The sequence below is a fragment of the Pogona vitticeps genome, chromosome 3, assembly GCF_051106095.1.
Source record: "Pogona vitticeps strain Pit_001003342236 chromosome 3, PviZW2.1, whole genome shotgun sequence".
Lineage (NCBI taxonomy): Eukaryota > Metazoa > Chordata > Lepidosauria > Squamata > Agamidae > Pogona > Pogona vitticeps.
Genome location: NC_135785.1, coordinates 40704316 through 40718191, shown reverse-complemented (window position 1 = coordinate 40718191; position 13876 = coordinate 40704316). Strand labels below are relative to the sequence as shown.

At 38.4% G+C, this 13876-nt stretch overlaps 1 protein-coding gene across 1 annotated transcript in view; it reads right to left on the bottom strand.

Moving 5' to 3' along the window:
* COPB2 (coat protein complex I subunit beta 2) overlaps positions 1-13876 on the bottom strand; it is a 22121-nt gene extending 8245 nt beyond the window's left edge. The window contains exons 1-14 of the mRNA XM_020793148.3: positions 13737-13876; positions 11515-11652; positions 10158-10244; positions 9899-10025; positions 8168-8316; positions 6964-7110; positions 6442-6541; positions 4451-4593; positions 2716-2915; positions 2478-2588; positions 1649-1737; positions 1442-1548; positions 1091-1234; positions 150-280 (exon numbers count right to left, since the gene is read on the bottom strand). Of these exons, the coding sequence (XP_020648807.3) occupies positions 150-280; positions 1091-1234; positions 1442-1548; positions 1649-1737; positions 2478-2588; positions 2716-2915; positions 4451-4593; positions 6442-6541; positions 6964-7110; positions 8168-8316; positions 9899-10025; positions 10158-10244; positions 11515-11652; positions 13737-13739 (1676 nt within the window). The 5' untranslated portion in view covers positions 13740-13876. The remainder of the gene's footprint in view (positions 1-149; positions 281-1090; positions 1235-1441; positions 1549-1648; positions 1738-2477; positions 2589-2715; positions 2916-4450; positions 4594-6441; positions 6542-6963; positions 7111-8167; positions 8317-9898; positions 10026-10157; positions 10245-11514; positions 11653-13736) is intronic.

The following is a 13876-nucleotide window of genomic DNA, read 5'->3' as shown; positions in this document are numbered from 1 at the left end:
TCTGGCACAAAAACTAGTCACTGCTATACTAATGTATCAGTTCAAGATGCACTAAATTCTCAAAAATGAAGAATATTCTGTAAAACATGTAAAAACAAGACTGTTGCACATCAACACGAATGAAATCTAATGAACTACTAGATGCTCACCGGTCCAAATGTGCTATGGTGACAATTTCACCTCCAACATAGTAGTTCAGTCTGTTCACAGAACTGGTATAAATAAAACAATCGCCCACCCACAATCCTGTTTTCACAATCTCTTGAATTTCACCAAGGACCTGGAAGAAAAATAATGACTTTAAATGTGGAGCTATCCAATATGACTCATACAATCAAAAAGATCTCAGCAAGTTGGCGGGGTCGCTCACTGAATCAGAGTAGCTGATTGTGAAGCCAGGATTCAGGATTTAGATACCTCCAAAGGGAAGAGGAGTCAGCCTATGTATCCTTAGGCAGGTTGCCTAGTCTCAGAGTACCATCTCAGAAAAAGTGAATGGCAAAGAAATCAGAGAATTTTATAACTAGAAAACCTTTAGAAAGGTTGCCATAAGTTGGAATCAACCTGACAGCACACTATGATTATGATTGTGACTGTGAAGGAATTTTAGTATGTACCCTTACACATACTTGGAAGTGAAGAGTTACACATAAATGGAAGTTAGATTTAAAATATCAATCTATGAACTTACTCTTCCATTAAAATAGTGATGAAATCAACAAAAAAATCAAATTTATGGCATAAGTTCATCTGTATGGTAGATGAAATAATTTAACGAATGTAAAATACATAAACACATGATTTGCTAATTTTGTCAGCATGGCTGCAAGATTTACATTTACATCTGAAAATTTATCACTATTAATCTGTATGCCCAAGAAGAAAGAGTTCAAGTTAATCACTGGCGTTTGTTTTCATTTTCCATCTTCAAAAGGTGTCTTACACTACAATCTGTTGTATGATACCAGAGTATCTTGTTTAAAACTTGAATCTATTTGGCAATTTATTTTATTTTACTGTATTTACATGATTAACTTCTGCAAACAGATGATCGGATCTCAACTGTTTAGAGATCATTTTTAAAAAGTACCTCAAAGGCATCTTCAATGCCATCTTCAGTGACTCCCTCATGTGTATCTTGCGCTGCTGCAACTTTCTCAGAAAGGTATTTCAGAATAAAGAATGATTCTTCTGTGGCTATGCAGACAAGTTCACCAGAGTCAGACCAGAAAATCTAGATCAAAACAATATAATGTTCTTTTAAAATGCTGGCTGCAGCAAAAAGAAATATTAACCCTGCTATAGCACTGAGAAGGTGAAATGTGTTGCTTTTCACCGCCACTGAAACATTACCCCTTTCCTCTATAAGAATCAATACTCGTGGATGTTCCAAGAAATGAGTGTTAGTTGTTCAGTAATATGCAGTTTAATTAAAACTCACATGCTTGGGCTGTATTTCAATTCTGCGTATCAGTTCTGTGTTCTCCCAGTCATAAAACGCCAAGCCATTGACAGATCGGACACCTAGCAAAAAACCACCATAGATACCTACAGTAAAGAGAAATAAAAGGAATTGGAACCTTATGGAGAAACCACTAGCCAAACTGGCTAAGAGTTGTGTTTTACTAGTGAAAAATACATAACATGCCTTCTGCTCCAAAATCAGGTTTAAAGGATTTCTTCTCTTTGAAGTTTTTAAATATCTTGACACTGCTGTTGCTCTCCCTGATGGCATACCTGCACATAAACAAAAGAATTCAGGAGTATGACATAACTCATTCAACCAGGTCAATTCACAAAGCCAGAATTAGGCAACACTAAGCAACACTAACTGCATGCACTTGGCCACAGGTCTCACCTTGGACCTCTACATAGTGACATCATTCACAGTTTTCTTAGGCATCACAATGATGGCAAAGGAGGACTAGAGTAAGTTTTGAAACATCTCAGATTTTAGTATTCAACAATTTTGGTAGTAACTGTAATGGATAACATACAGCCTGTGCTCATAACTTATAGGCCACATTTGGTCTAATAAGCTGGTTATAAATTAGCCATTGTAGCCACTACTAAAAATACTGAATATTAAAATCTCAGATGTCCTATATTTGCTCTTGCATTTTCAAACTCTTTACCAGACCAAAAGCAAGGCTCTCACCCACAGTTTCATCTGCGTACACGTTTTTCTTCAGACATGTTGCTATGGGAGATTTGTACATAGGAACCGCTTTCATTTGAGGAAGGGATGAACACAGATTGATAGCAACTGCAGTGCCCAACCTACAGAAGGCAATGTCTTGCCCATATTTTGTGTGTGTTAATGGAGGGAGAGAGAGAGAGAGAGAGAGAGAGAGAGAGAGAGAGAGAGAGACCTTGTGAAGGTGGCTCTCTCTCATCAGCCACCTTGTGAAGATTGTAGTTGGCCATTTCAGACTAATAAAAATAAAACAGTAAAACACATAAACCACACCACTTACTCAGAAGAATCATGAGCCCATGAAAACTCCTGAGCAGAACCAAAACTCTTGTTCCTCAGTGCCATGGCTGTGTAAATGATGTATTCTCCATCCCCACACACTACTACAAATCTGAAAAGGAATACAAACACAAACAACAATAAATCAGGGAGGCATGAGAAGTCTGTGTACCTGGTTTGAGAAAACATACATAAACCATTCATTCAGCTATTTATCTTCTCAGAAAGAAACCTCTTACCGGCCATTTGGATTGTGTTGAATAGTCTGAGGATATATTTCACAGCTGCCCATATCTTTCACAGCAAGAGGCAGCCTCTCCCCATCTTTGATTTCAGCATCTCCCATTGCTTTCAGGTTAGCCTGTTGAATTTCTGAATGCTTTGCCCAAATGATCTTTCCATTAGCATCCATTGACATGGCAGGCTCCTCACGGCCAAGCTAGCTCAGGAGAGAATAATGATTTGTGCATGTTGAATACACTGATATGTTTCCATTTTTCACATTCAGAACAAACAGCCTTAGGGAATAAATGACAACTGCATCTAAACAAAAATTGTTTATTATGTTAAACTAACAGAATTAAATATAGACACCAATAAAACTCAATTCTTTCATATAAATATTAGTCAAATTATCAAGAAAACAATTGCATCAAATCATTGAAATACTGTACACAGTTCAGACATATTAATATCAGAGGATGAATTTGTAGAAAATTGAACTGCATCTTATGTTGTAACCATTCAAAATAATTTTATAGAAAGATCAAACTCAATGCCCCCAAATGGAATTAATTAAATCTGTCTTTTCTGGGTCACATACAACTGACTAACACATTTCTACTACTGACATTATTTATACTTGTTTCAGGTAACAGTGTTGTTTACTGGTTTTATCTAATTTATATTCACTTTGTTTTACCCTGATGTAAACCACCCAGAGTCATTGCACTAACAGGGCAGTATTAAAAAAAATCTAAGAAATGATTGAATTGAAATAAATAAATAACACCAATACTTCCAGGGACCAGAATATGATGTTGAATCTGTATTAGTCAAGATGTGATCTAGGTTACAAATGAATGCCACGTAGATTAAGCTGCAACAATGTAGGTTACACTGTTTCTAATTTACAGGTCTAGTTTTCAAGGAAACATTGTTTTGGCATAATCTCAAGAATTATCTAGACTGCATAATATCATTTTCAGTTAGAAAATAAACAATACAAAGGACTTGAAATGAGCTTGAAATCATATCTACCAGAACCTCCCTCAGTTGAGAAATGGCCCAAAATTTTGTCCAACCTTTTTGATCTATCTCAGTTCAGTTTTTGGAAATTAATTAAAATTACTATATCATGCCACTGGACTCCAGAGATTTTTAGAATTAAGGGTTCAGGATCAGGTTTATGCTGGAGGTATTGTGGATTTGAGTTCATCCACTGAAATATGTGGTAAAACATTCACGCTTTTGTTCCTTTGGGGAATTAGTTATGCAAGAGTTCCTTTTTAGTTTGAAAAGACCAGAGGTAAAAGATCTTAAATCATGTTTACTAAGCTTTTTCAAAAGAGATATCAACCCTTTTTTAATATAAAGACCTAATTAGATTTGGTACTATTTCAGCTCATCTTGTAAAAAGATGATGGTTTGGAAAAAGTCATTATTACTCTGCAGTTAAAAAAAGGATTTGGTGTACAACCATTACAGAAAAACTGCCTTATAACACCTTAAAGGAAAAGATAACATTCAAGCCAGATACACTTAATTTAACCTACTTCACTCCTAGTTGTATTGTTAGCTGTGTTGAGATGACAGGGATTAGAAAGGAAGAATTTATTTGTTATGCAGAACAATGTTTAAAAACTCAAGAACATTCTTTTCAAAAAGAACCAGCAGAAAGAGTTCCAATACATATGCCAGATTCAACATATGGATGGACATTATGCACCACTACATATATTCTAAGACAAATACCTTAACAATGATGCTGCCTTCATCATATCCCAGAGACACATTATTTGATCCTCTCAGGCTTGCTACACACCACACTCTCTCCAAGCCATAGTTCAGAGTACTTTCCAGACGGTAAGTACTGGAATGCCAGATCCGAACAGTTCCTATGGAAATGGAGAGCAATGACGTGATTTGAATGTGTTCTTGACTGACTTATTCTACACAACATTATTCAGATACTTTATGTGTGGGGAAGGGGATTTGGGGCCCTCCAGATATTTTGGACAATCTCTTCCTGCCACAGTCCTTTATCGCTGGTTGCTAGCTGGAACTATTTAGAATTATCCAAAATATTCAGATGGCCACTTTAGGACATCCACTCTGTTTTAAAGGGAAGTCACTATTATATGTCAAAATAAAATAGATGCAATAATATACATACAACAGCAGCAGCATAGAAATAAAACAGAAGAGAAGCATCAGTGACTAAAAACTTGGTTTGTGGTCCATGCTTATACCACCTACAGGAAAGCAAGTAGTCACTAGCTTCCCCTGGGTATTGTGAAAAGGCCCCAGGTGAAATCTAGTGCTAATTCCAACTACAACTGGAGAGGGAAGGTAACATTAATTTCACTGATCTCCATAGGTCTATCTAACTGGTACTTATCTCTCTGTGTCTTTTCCATCTAAAAGGAGATGACTACAACAGAGCAGACATACATAGATGAATAGTACATGCTCCTGAAATTGGGGTCGAGGGATTTGAAAGCAAATGTGAACAATGTCACTATCCTGCTCTATAATTCCACCTGCTCAACAGGAAAGACATTATTGTCAGCAACAGATGACCACTATTTCAAGTGCAACTTGAAATGGTGTGTGTGATTCACAAAGTAAAACAACTCCCTCCTGAAATTCCAAACGAAACTCTAATAATCAGCGGCAATCTGTTGCTGAAGATGACATCATTCCCAGGCAGAGCTATGCAACAGGATACCAGTTAACAGAGCATCAGGTTCCTCCGCGTGCCTTTGAAATTCTTATTCAGGATGTATGATAGACAAGCTACTTCTTAATAATCTACCTATACTTTACAACCAATTTATGGAAGGAAAATAAAAACCATTGATTTCCACTGATAAGCATAGGAAAACTTGACACATCCTCACTCTTAGGCACACTCTACTTTTGTCCTCCTTAAAAGAGTTTTAGCAGATTAAAAAAACCCCAACAATTATTAAGGCTACACTCTTGGGTCAAAATCTTCTCCTTTACACATGTCAGTGTAACTACCTCAGTGTAATTTTGAACAGTGAACTGCTACAAGCAGTTGTAGCCAATTCCAAGTGCATATCAGTCACATGACTTGATTTATGATAAGAAAATGCTTATGTTGACTTCTTTCCTTGTGGAAAGCGAACATCTGAAAAGACAAAATGCTTAAAACAGTTTCTCAACGAATGTTTAATTCTTTCCGCTATAATAACCACTAGCTTAAATCCAGTAATGAGTCCCAGCTAAAGATGGGGTATCCCATATGAATACAAATATCCCCACACAGCTGGAGTTAATGAGGTTCTACCCCTGGGGCTGGCCTTGCTCATCTTTCCAATCACTCTTGGAGCCCCCCTCCCTTCCTGCTCAGTTAGCCACTCCAGGCAAGGGGAGGGTCTCCCTCCACGGGTCTCCCTGTATGGCTGCTGAGTCACTAGTCCAGCAGGAAGAAAGCAGGGCTCCACAAATAACTGGAAGAATGACTGAGGTCAGTAATGAGTCCCAACTAAAGATGGGGATATTCATATATGAAATTTGAATACGAAAAACCCCACCTCTAGTCCCACCTAGTGTAGGCCCACTGAATTCAGGGAGATGACTCACCATATCCCCACTAATTCAATGGGGCTAATATAGTTGCAATTTACTATTCAACTTTAGCAACAGACTAATCATCTGGTACTTGAAAAAATAGTTTGATGATCTTATTGATCTATATTGGAAGAAAATTCAATTACCATCTTCAGAGCCAGTGATGATAATAGGCAGTTCAGGATGAAAACTAACACAGGACACATTTTGAGCATGTCCCTCTAGAGTCTGCACACAAGTTTTATTCTGAAAGTGAAACAACAATTAAAAATATGTATTAAACTCAACAGCACTGTTAACATCTGACAAATTATAACAACATGGAATTATAATATATTTGCCTAGATACTTATTGCAGTAAAGGCAAGCATGTTTACCAGCTGGTCATCAATATGTTTGTCTCTATGAGATGTTTTACTGGATTGAGTTGATTTGAAATTGGATTTGGGAGGGGAGGTGTATTGGGATTAGTATATTATTATTAACCCTCCAGAATAGTGCTTTGAACTATATCAGGTGGTATACAGATAAATGAAATTAAGTAAATAAATCACAATTTTCAAATTAATATGGTACAAAATATTCATATACTTCGTTTTCAATTAAATTCCTCAACACAATCATTCATCAACTTCAAGATGACTAAAGAATTGCAGGACAAAACATACCTGATAATCCCAGATTTTAACAAGGCGGTCATCAGCTCCCGAAATTAAATATGGCTTATCACCTCCACTGTAGTAATCAATACAGTTTACGCCTTTTTCATGACCTTCCAAAGTGAAGTTAGGTGAAGAAGAGCCAAGCTGCCACACCTTGAAAAAAATAGAGAACTGATCATACTCAATACTGGGTCTTTAGAAATTGCATCAAACAAAAAGCTTTGAAAACTTTCTAAAACTTTCAAAAAAGAGGGTACATCAAGCATACTGTCATCTGCTAACATACATTTAATAGATATAACAAAGCACTAGATTCCAAAGGCTTCAATTACATTAAATATACCAAAATTTAATCCCCCAAATCCTCACGTTATATAAGATGGCCAGAATACTACTGGGGATTCATGCCCACATAAGATACATTACATAAATAATGACAACAAGTGACTGTTAACTAGCAAGTTACCACCTGCATTCCTCAGTGCATGCCAAGTCACATGACTGACGCACAATAAGAAATATGAATGTTTGTTTTAGTGGCAATTCGCTATCATGATTCATGCAGCTTACATTTTATGAGAATCCAAATCCCCAGTAAGATTCTGGCCATTGGGTACAAAATGTTGGCTAACGAACCTCATTTTAAAATTCATAGAAAACCAACTGTTTCTCAGCCTTCCAAATTGCTTAAGAACAAGATTGCCCTATTCCATGCTTCTTTCTACAGAAACACTGAATCTTCCACAGCACTTTCTCTCGTAGTCATTCAACACTTTCTTACTTACTATGCTGGTGCCATCAAAAACATTCTATAGCAAAAAAATAAAATAAAATAAAATAAATCTGTGTTTATCTCATTGTATGGTATTTGCACATTATCACTTAATGCTCCTGGCCACCATCTCTAGGAATGCAGCCTTTCTAGTATACTTTAAGTATACATAACTGTTCTACGGATCACACTTTTTTTATATAGAATCCATACTGAAAGATGTACAAAAACCACTACAAGTTTTAACTGCAAATTTTGCAGATACATTTTTTCCAAAGTCTTAGATCACACATACAGAAATCTGAATCAATTTCTTCCAAATCTAGGGCTGCCAGCTGAAATGCTGAGAAACTGACAGGTACCTATAGTATAAAAAAGAGCACACTGTATTTCACTTGAAACAAATGTTTCAATTTTTCAAGTAGCATATCACTGTACCTTGATTGTCCTGTCCAAAGAGGCACTAGCAAACTGGTTATTGTCTTTTGGATTTATGACAATCTGCATTACATAATGAGTGTGCCCTTCAAACACTTGAGAACAGGACCATTTCTTTTCCCAGTCCCATAGCTTAATCAGCATGTCATCTAGAATGGGAAAAAGAACAGATCAGTGCAAGCTCTTGAATAACTTCTACCCACTTCATAAACCCTGTACATCTTCTAATTGCAAAAGAAGAACAAAGTAAGCTTAGGAAAAAAGTTTTATCATTGCTTTCATTTTCTTGAACACACCTATGTTCAGGAAATATGGCGGACTCCAAAGATCAAAATAAAGACAAATAACCCATGCACCTCCAGGTATTGTTAGACTGCAATTCCTATTAATTCCAGCCAACATGGCCATTGGTTAATGATTTGAATGTGAAGTTTTCTCACACTTGCCTTGCAGCATTCATTGGCTCTATCTGTACACCATAATAAACCAGCTTTCTATAATATCCTGGCTCAAGATAATCAAATTGGTTGCTGCTGTACAAACCTTCCCCACTTTGTCTTCGATTCTCCCCACTAGTTTGAGCTACTGGCTGAAATCCTATTACATGGCTAACAACATACTCTCTAATATTTTATAGCTCCACTGGGTGGGGCTCAGCCTCTCTTGCATGCACAAATCTGTCCCCCACACATGAGATTCCATAGAGACCGGAACCAAAGGAGCTAAAAGCAATTGCTGCAGAGGAGGAAAGCTGTGCAGAGGGAGGTGGAGTCGTGCATGGGCCTCAGATGATGCACAAGCCATAGCAAAATTTGTGCCAAGACAGAAGTCATATTCAAGAAGCAGTTTCAACCAGATGCACTGTGAACTGCATAATCAGGCATAGGATTCATTATGCGTTGGTGCAATTCCCTGCAATATTTCACACATGCACCATTACACAATGCTAAATGCAACAGGATTTCAGCCATCTAACTGGCTAGGAATTCAAAACTTATTGTGTTGACCAAACTGGGACACTAAGCTTGTTATCTGAAAGCAAGCCAGGAACTGCTTTATGATCCTGGGTCATAAGAAGTAAGGAACCCAAGTTCAGATAATATGATAGGCTTCTAATTTCTAATTACTGGAAAGAGCTAAACAAACAAGATTTCTACACTACCATGCAGCTTGTTCATATGTTATGATGGAAATCTGATTTCCAGGGACAGATAAATGCAGCCACTAGACCTTGTTTTTGAAGCAATCTTTAAAGTCCCAGTCAGCCATTCAACCTCAAAGTGGGTAGAGCTCAATGGGCAACTGGTGGGGATGTGGAACACAGGTAGACCTTGCCCTCCATGTCTCCATCCTACCCAATGTCCTACAGACTGTCATGTATTCAGTGTGAAATGCTGTACAGCATTTCTACAACATGCAGGCATGATAAGTAAACGCTCCCCTGTCCTTTGAGTCCCACACACTGATGCCTGAATACAGCAGAAGAGACTACACATTCTAGTTAGAAAAAATTATTCTCCTAATCTGTTCAGCAGGTCCACTCAATCCTTTAACAACAAGTACATGACCTGGACCTTACACCTAAGCACCTATGTTTTGATAATTCTTCTCAAAAATTGTGCTTAAACATAAATGCAAAGAGGTATATTTCTCCCTGCAGCTATTCCACTTTTGTAAATAGCTTAAAGGAAAGAGCAACCATTATCATCATCACCATGAATCAACTCTTACCACTGCTGGTTAGAATGAAAGGTTGTGTAGGATGCACAGCAATACAGCGGATATAATCTGAGTGTGCTTCAAACATGTGAACTCTTTCCAAAGTGTTGTAGTTGAAAACTCTAATTTGCAAGTCATCCTACAGAAGATAGAAAATCCAATAAAAATGTATTCCTCTGTAAAGTGGGGTTGAATTTTCAATGACAAATATTGACTTTTCAGAGACAACAATGTTGTACATATTTTGCTTTGTTTTTAACAGTTAACTTACAGCTCCAGTAACAACCCAGTTCTTCCTTGCCACAAATTTAGCTGCTCTTACTGGCAGGTCACATACTTCGAAGGTCTTCACTAGTGTCTGAAAATAATTGAGATTTTATATTAACATATATTTATGCAATATGTCTTTTTTTAAAAAAATCAGAAGTCTAAAATGGCTCTTGACAACGTGAACAATAATATTCTAGGAATACAAATAATTTCAACTAATCATTGTAACATAATTCTTAAACCTTGGTACTATTAAGACATAAGACATAAGACATAAGAAATTTATTTGTCATTGCGCTCACAAGTGGGTGCAACGAAATGAGGTGCTCTTCCCCAAAGTAAAACTGGACAACACTACAAAAAAAAGTTAAAATATACACAACTTTCACCATCCAAATATAGATACCCCGTTTTCTCTCAGCAATTTAAATTCCACCAAAAACCTATGGCCCCGCATTTAAACTCAATACTGCACTTGGGTAAAAACTGTTCTTGAATCTGCTTGTCCTTGCTTTCAATACCCTGAAACTCCTTCCTGATGGTAATAATTTAAAGAGCTGATGTCCCGGATGAGAGGAGTCTTTCAGTATGTTAGATATCTTCCTCTTACATCTGTTCTTATACAATTCTTCCAAAGAGGGGAGTGAACAGCCAATGATGTTTTGGGCCGTCTTAATCACCCTTTGAATTGCCTTTTTCTCTGCCACTGTGCAGCTCGTGAACCATACACAGAGACAGTAGGATAATATGCTCTCAATCGAACTCCGATAGAAGGTGATCAACAAACTCTCAGTCAATTGTTGCTTTCTAAGAATCCTTAGAAAATACAACCGTTGTTGTGCCTTCCTGATTAACGCAGCGGTGTTTGCACTCCAAGTCAGGTCATTTGTTATGATAGTCCCAAGAAACTTATATTCAACCACCTGTTCCACACAAACTCCATCTATATACAGTGGCTGAATGTCTGTTCTTTTTTTTCCTATAGTCCACTATGAATTCCTTGGTTTTTTGGATGTTAAATAAAAGATTGTTTTTTTTGCACCAGCGGGATATTAAGAAGAACTAAATCATACAGTTTTAAATCCTGGAAGTTTACAATCAAGAAAGAACAATATTTAAGCAATATATTTATCTGTGAAGCAGATGAGAGTATTGGGTGAAGGAAGGGATTTTGATTCAGAAGATGGCATGGGGGCAGGGGGAAATCCTAATTTAATTCAGAATTACAATCCCAATACAGTGCAGCCAGTCTTTACTAGTTGTTTTAAAATGTGAAATAAAACACAGAAAAGCTGACCACACACTTTCTGCATCATTAAATACTCTAATTACTAAATTTTCCAGCTTTACAGTCTTACCTGTGTTTCATGGTTCCAAACACAGACACTGCCATTGTAGAGACTAGCTAACATCCATGGCTCTGTGGGATGAAGGTCCACACTCTTGACTCGGTCAGATCGAGCTGTTAGCTTACGTTTTATGTCAAGTCGGAGAGGCTAAATAGATAAAATCACTGTTTCAAGTATTTGCAATTTAAGAGAGATAAGGACACATTTTGAACACTCAATCATATTTCTATATAAGAGGTGCTCAACCTAAATTTGTTTACTTTAACTGATGCTCTCTGGAGTGGCTATGGATTAAGTCTACCCAAATTCACACTAAAAGCAGCAACACACCATCAACCATCTCTACTGAAATATTTTTTCTAGCTTGTTACTATATATCCATATTGATCAGGTGAGAACTCCCCTCCCCACACACAAAGAAACAAAATAAATAATGATTGTGTGCCATCAAGTCAATTCTGACTTATAGCATCCCTTTTCAGAACTTTTCATTTTTGGGGTAGAAAGTACAGTGGTGCCTCGTTTAACTATTACCTTGTTAAATGACAAAACTGCTTTACGATGAAGTTTTGCAATCACTATTGCAATCGCAAAACAATGTTCCTATGGGGGAAATTCACTCGACAATGATTGGTTCCCTGCTTCGGGAACCGATTTTTCACTAGACGATTCTAAAACAGCTGATCGGTGGCTCTAAAAATGGCCGCCTGCTGTGTAAAATGGCTCCCCGCTGTTTTAGCATGGGTTCCTCGCTTTACAGGCACAGGAAAATGGCCGCCCTATGGAGGATCTTCGCAAAACGAGCAGGTATTTTGCCCATTGGGACGCATTGAACGGTTTTCAATGCATTTCAATGGGTTTTTTAATTCGCTTGACGACGATTTTGCTTAACAGCGATTTGAATGGAACGGATTATCATTGTCAAGCGAGGCACCACTGTACTCAAAAGTGGTTTGCCAGTCCCTTCTTTTGGGGACATCCAGGGACTGTGCAGCTTGCCCAAGGCCATGCAGGAGGCACAGTGGGGAACTGAACTCTCAACTTCTAACTCCACAGCTAGATACCTAACTCACTGAGCTAGCTATCCAGCCAGCTGGTAGAGACAGGCACACAAGTTCACATCTTTTGCAAACTAAGTACAGTTATGACTGGGAGGCCAATGGTGGGTTGGAAAAGCTTCATTAGAACAGCTACAAGAGTTTTAATCACAGGATGCTCCATTAATATATCTGCAGTAAATGCTATTGATAAGACATACACTTTGCATAATTTAGGTTCCAGGCTGACTTCAAAGCATGAGAACTGCTTGCACTGGACAAGAAAAAAATGGCAATACACCACCAATACACACCCTCTTTCCACAGAATCGTTTTCCCATTAAAGCACCATACAATCTCAGGCCTGCTGTTGTGCAAGGAGTGATTCTGCTGAAACAGTAGGATTTATGTTTCTACAAGATAACTACAGGCTTGGAGAAAAAGTTGTACCATCCACACCATAGACAATGACAGGAAAAGAGTTGATTGGGAGAAATTTAGCTCCTACATGTGTATTTTAGTAGGTCTTGTATTCTGAGGGATACCTCAAGAACTTCCCATTCAAGAAGTGGGACATGGGGAAAGACACTCCGACGAAATAAATTTATCAGAGCAAACTCACACAGTATTAAAGTAACTGCAGGAGCACAATTTTTTTTAAGACCATGTACATTCAGTATCAGCTGATGCTGAACTGGCCCTACTGTCTGCAGCTGTGTCAATACCTTAACTTCCTCCAAACCACGGAAGCTGAATTAGTGGATTCAGGTTGCAAGATAGAAGATTTTTTTCAAACATTGGGAAGATTTTGATGAAAGATTAAGATGAACTTCTGGGCATTACTAGCTGTTTCACAGCATCCCAGCCTGCCTTGGATAATGGTAAAGCTCTTCAATCTACGGCCAGACCTTTTGAAGCAGAGGCCTGGCAGCCACCTCTCAGGGATATTGTCAGTGAAACAACGGAAGGAACTGACTGGGGGGAAGAACAGCCGTCAAAAGGATTTGCCCCCCCCACCCCATACTGTGAAAGACAAGTGCGGGGGGGGGAATCCTACTCCCCCTTCGTATTCGTGGCAGGCCTCTTCTCCCAACAAAGCCCACCCGTCTCGGCCGTAGCGAAAGATCCTCTCGCCATCCATACAAGGCCGACCTTCCTTCCAGCCTTTTGGCTGCCAGCCGCTTCGCTACCTACCATGCCTCCGGCTCTCGATCAGGGCTAACACAGCCGCCGCGCTCAGCTACGATCGCACACAGCCCAGTCCACCGACGTGGAGCTTCCGGCTTCGGCCAGCCCCACGGGATCTTGAAGCTATCGCGAGAATATCGGTCGGC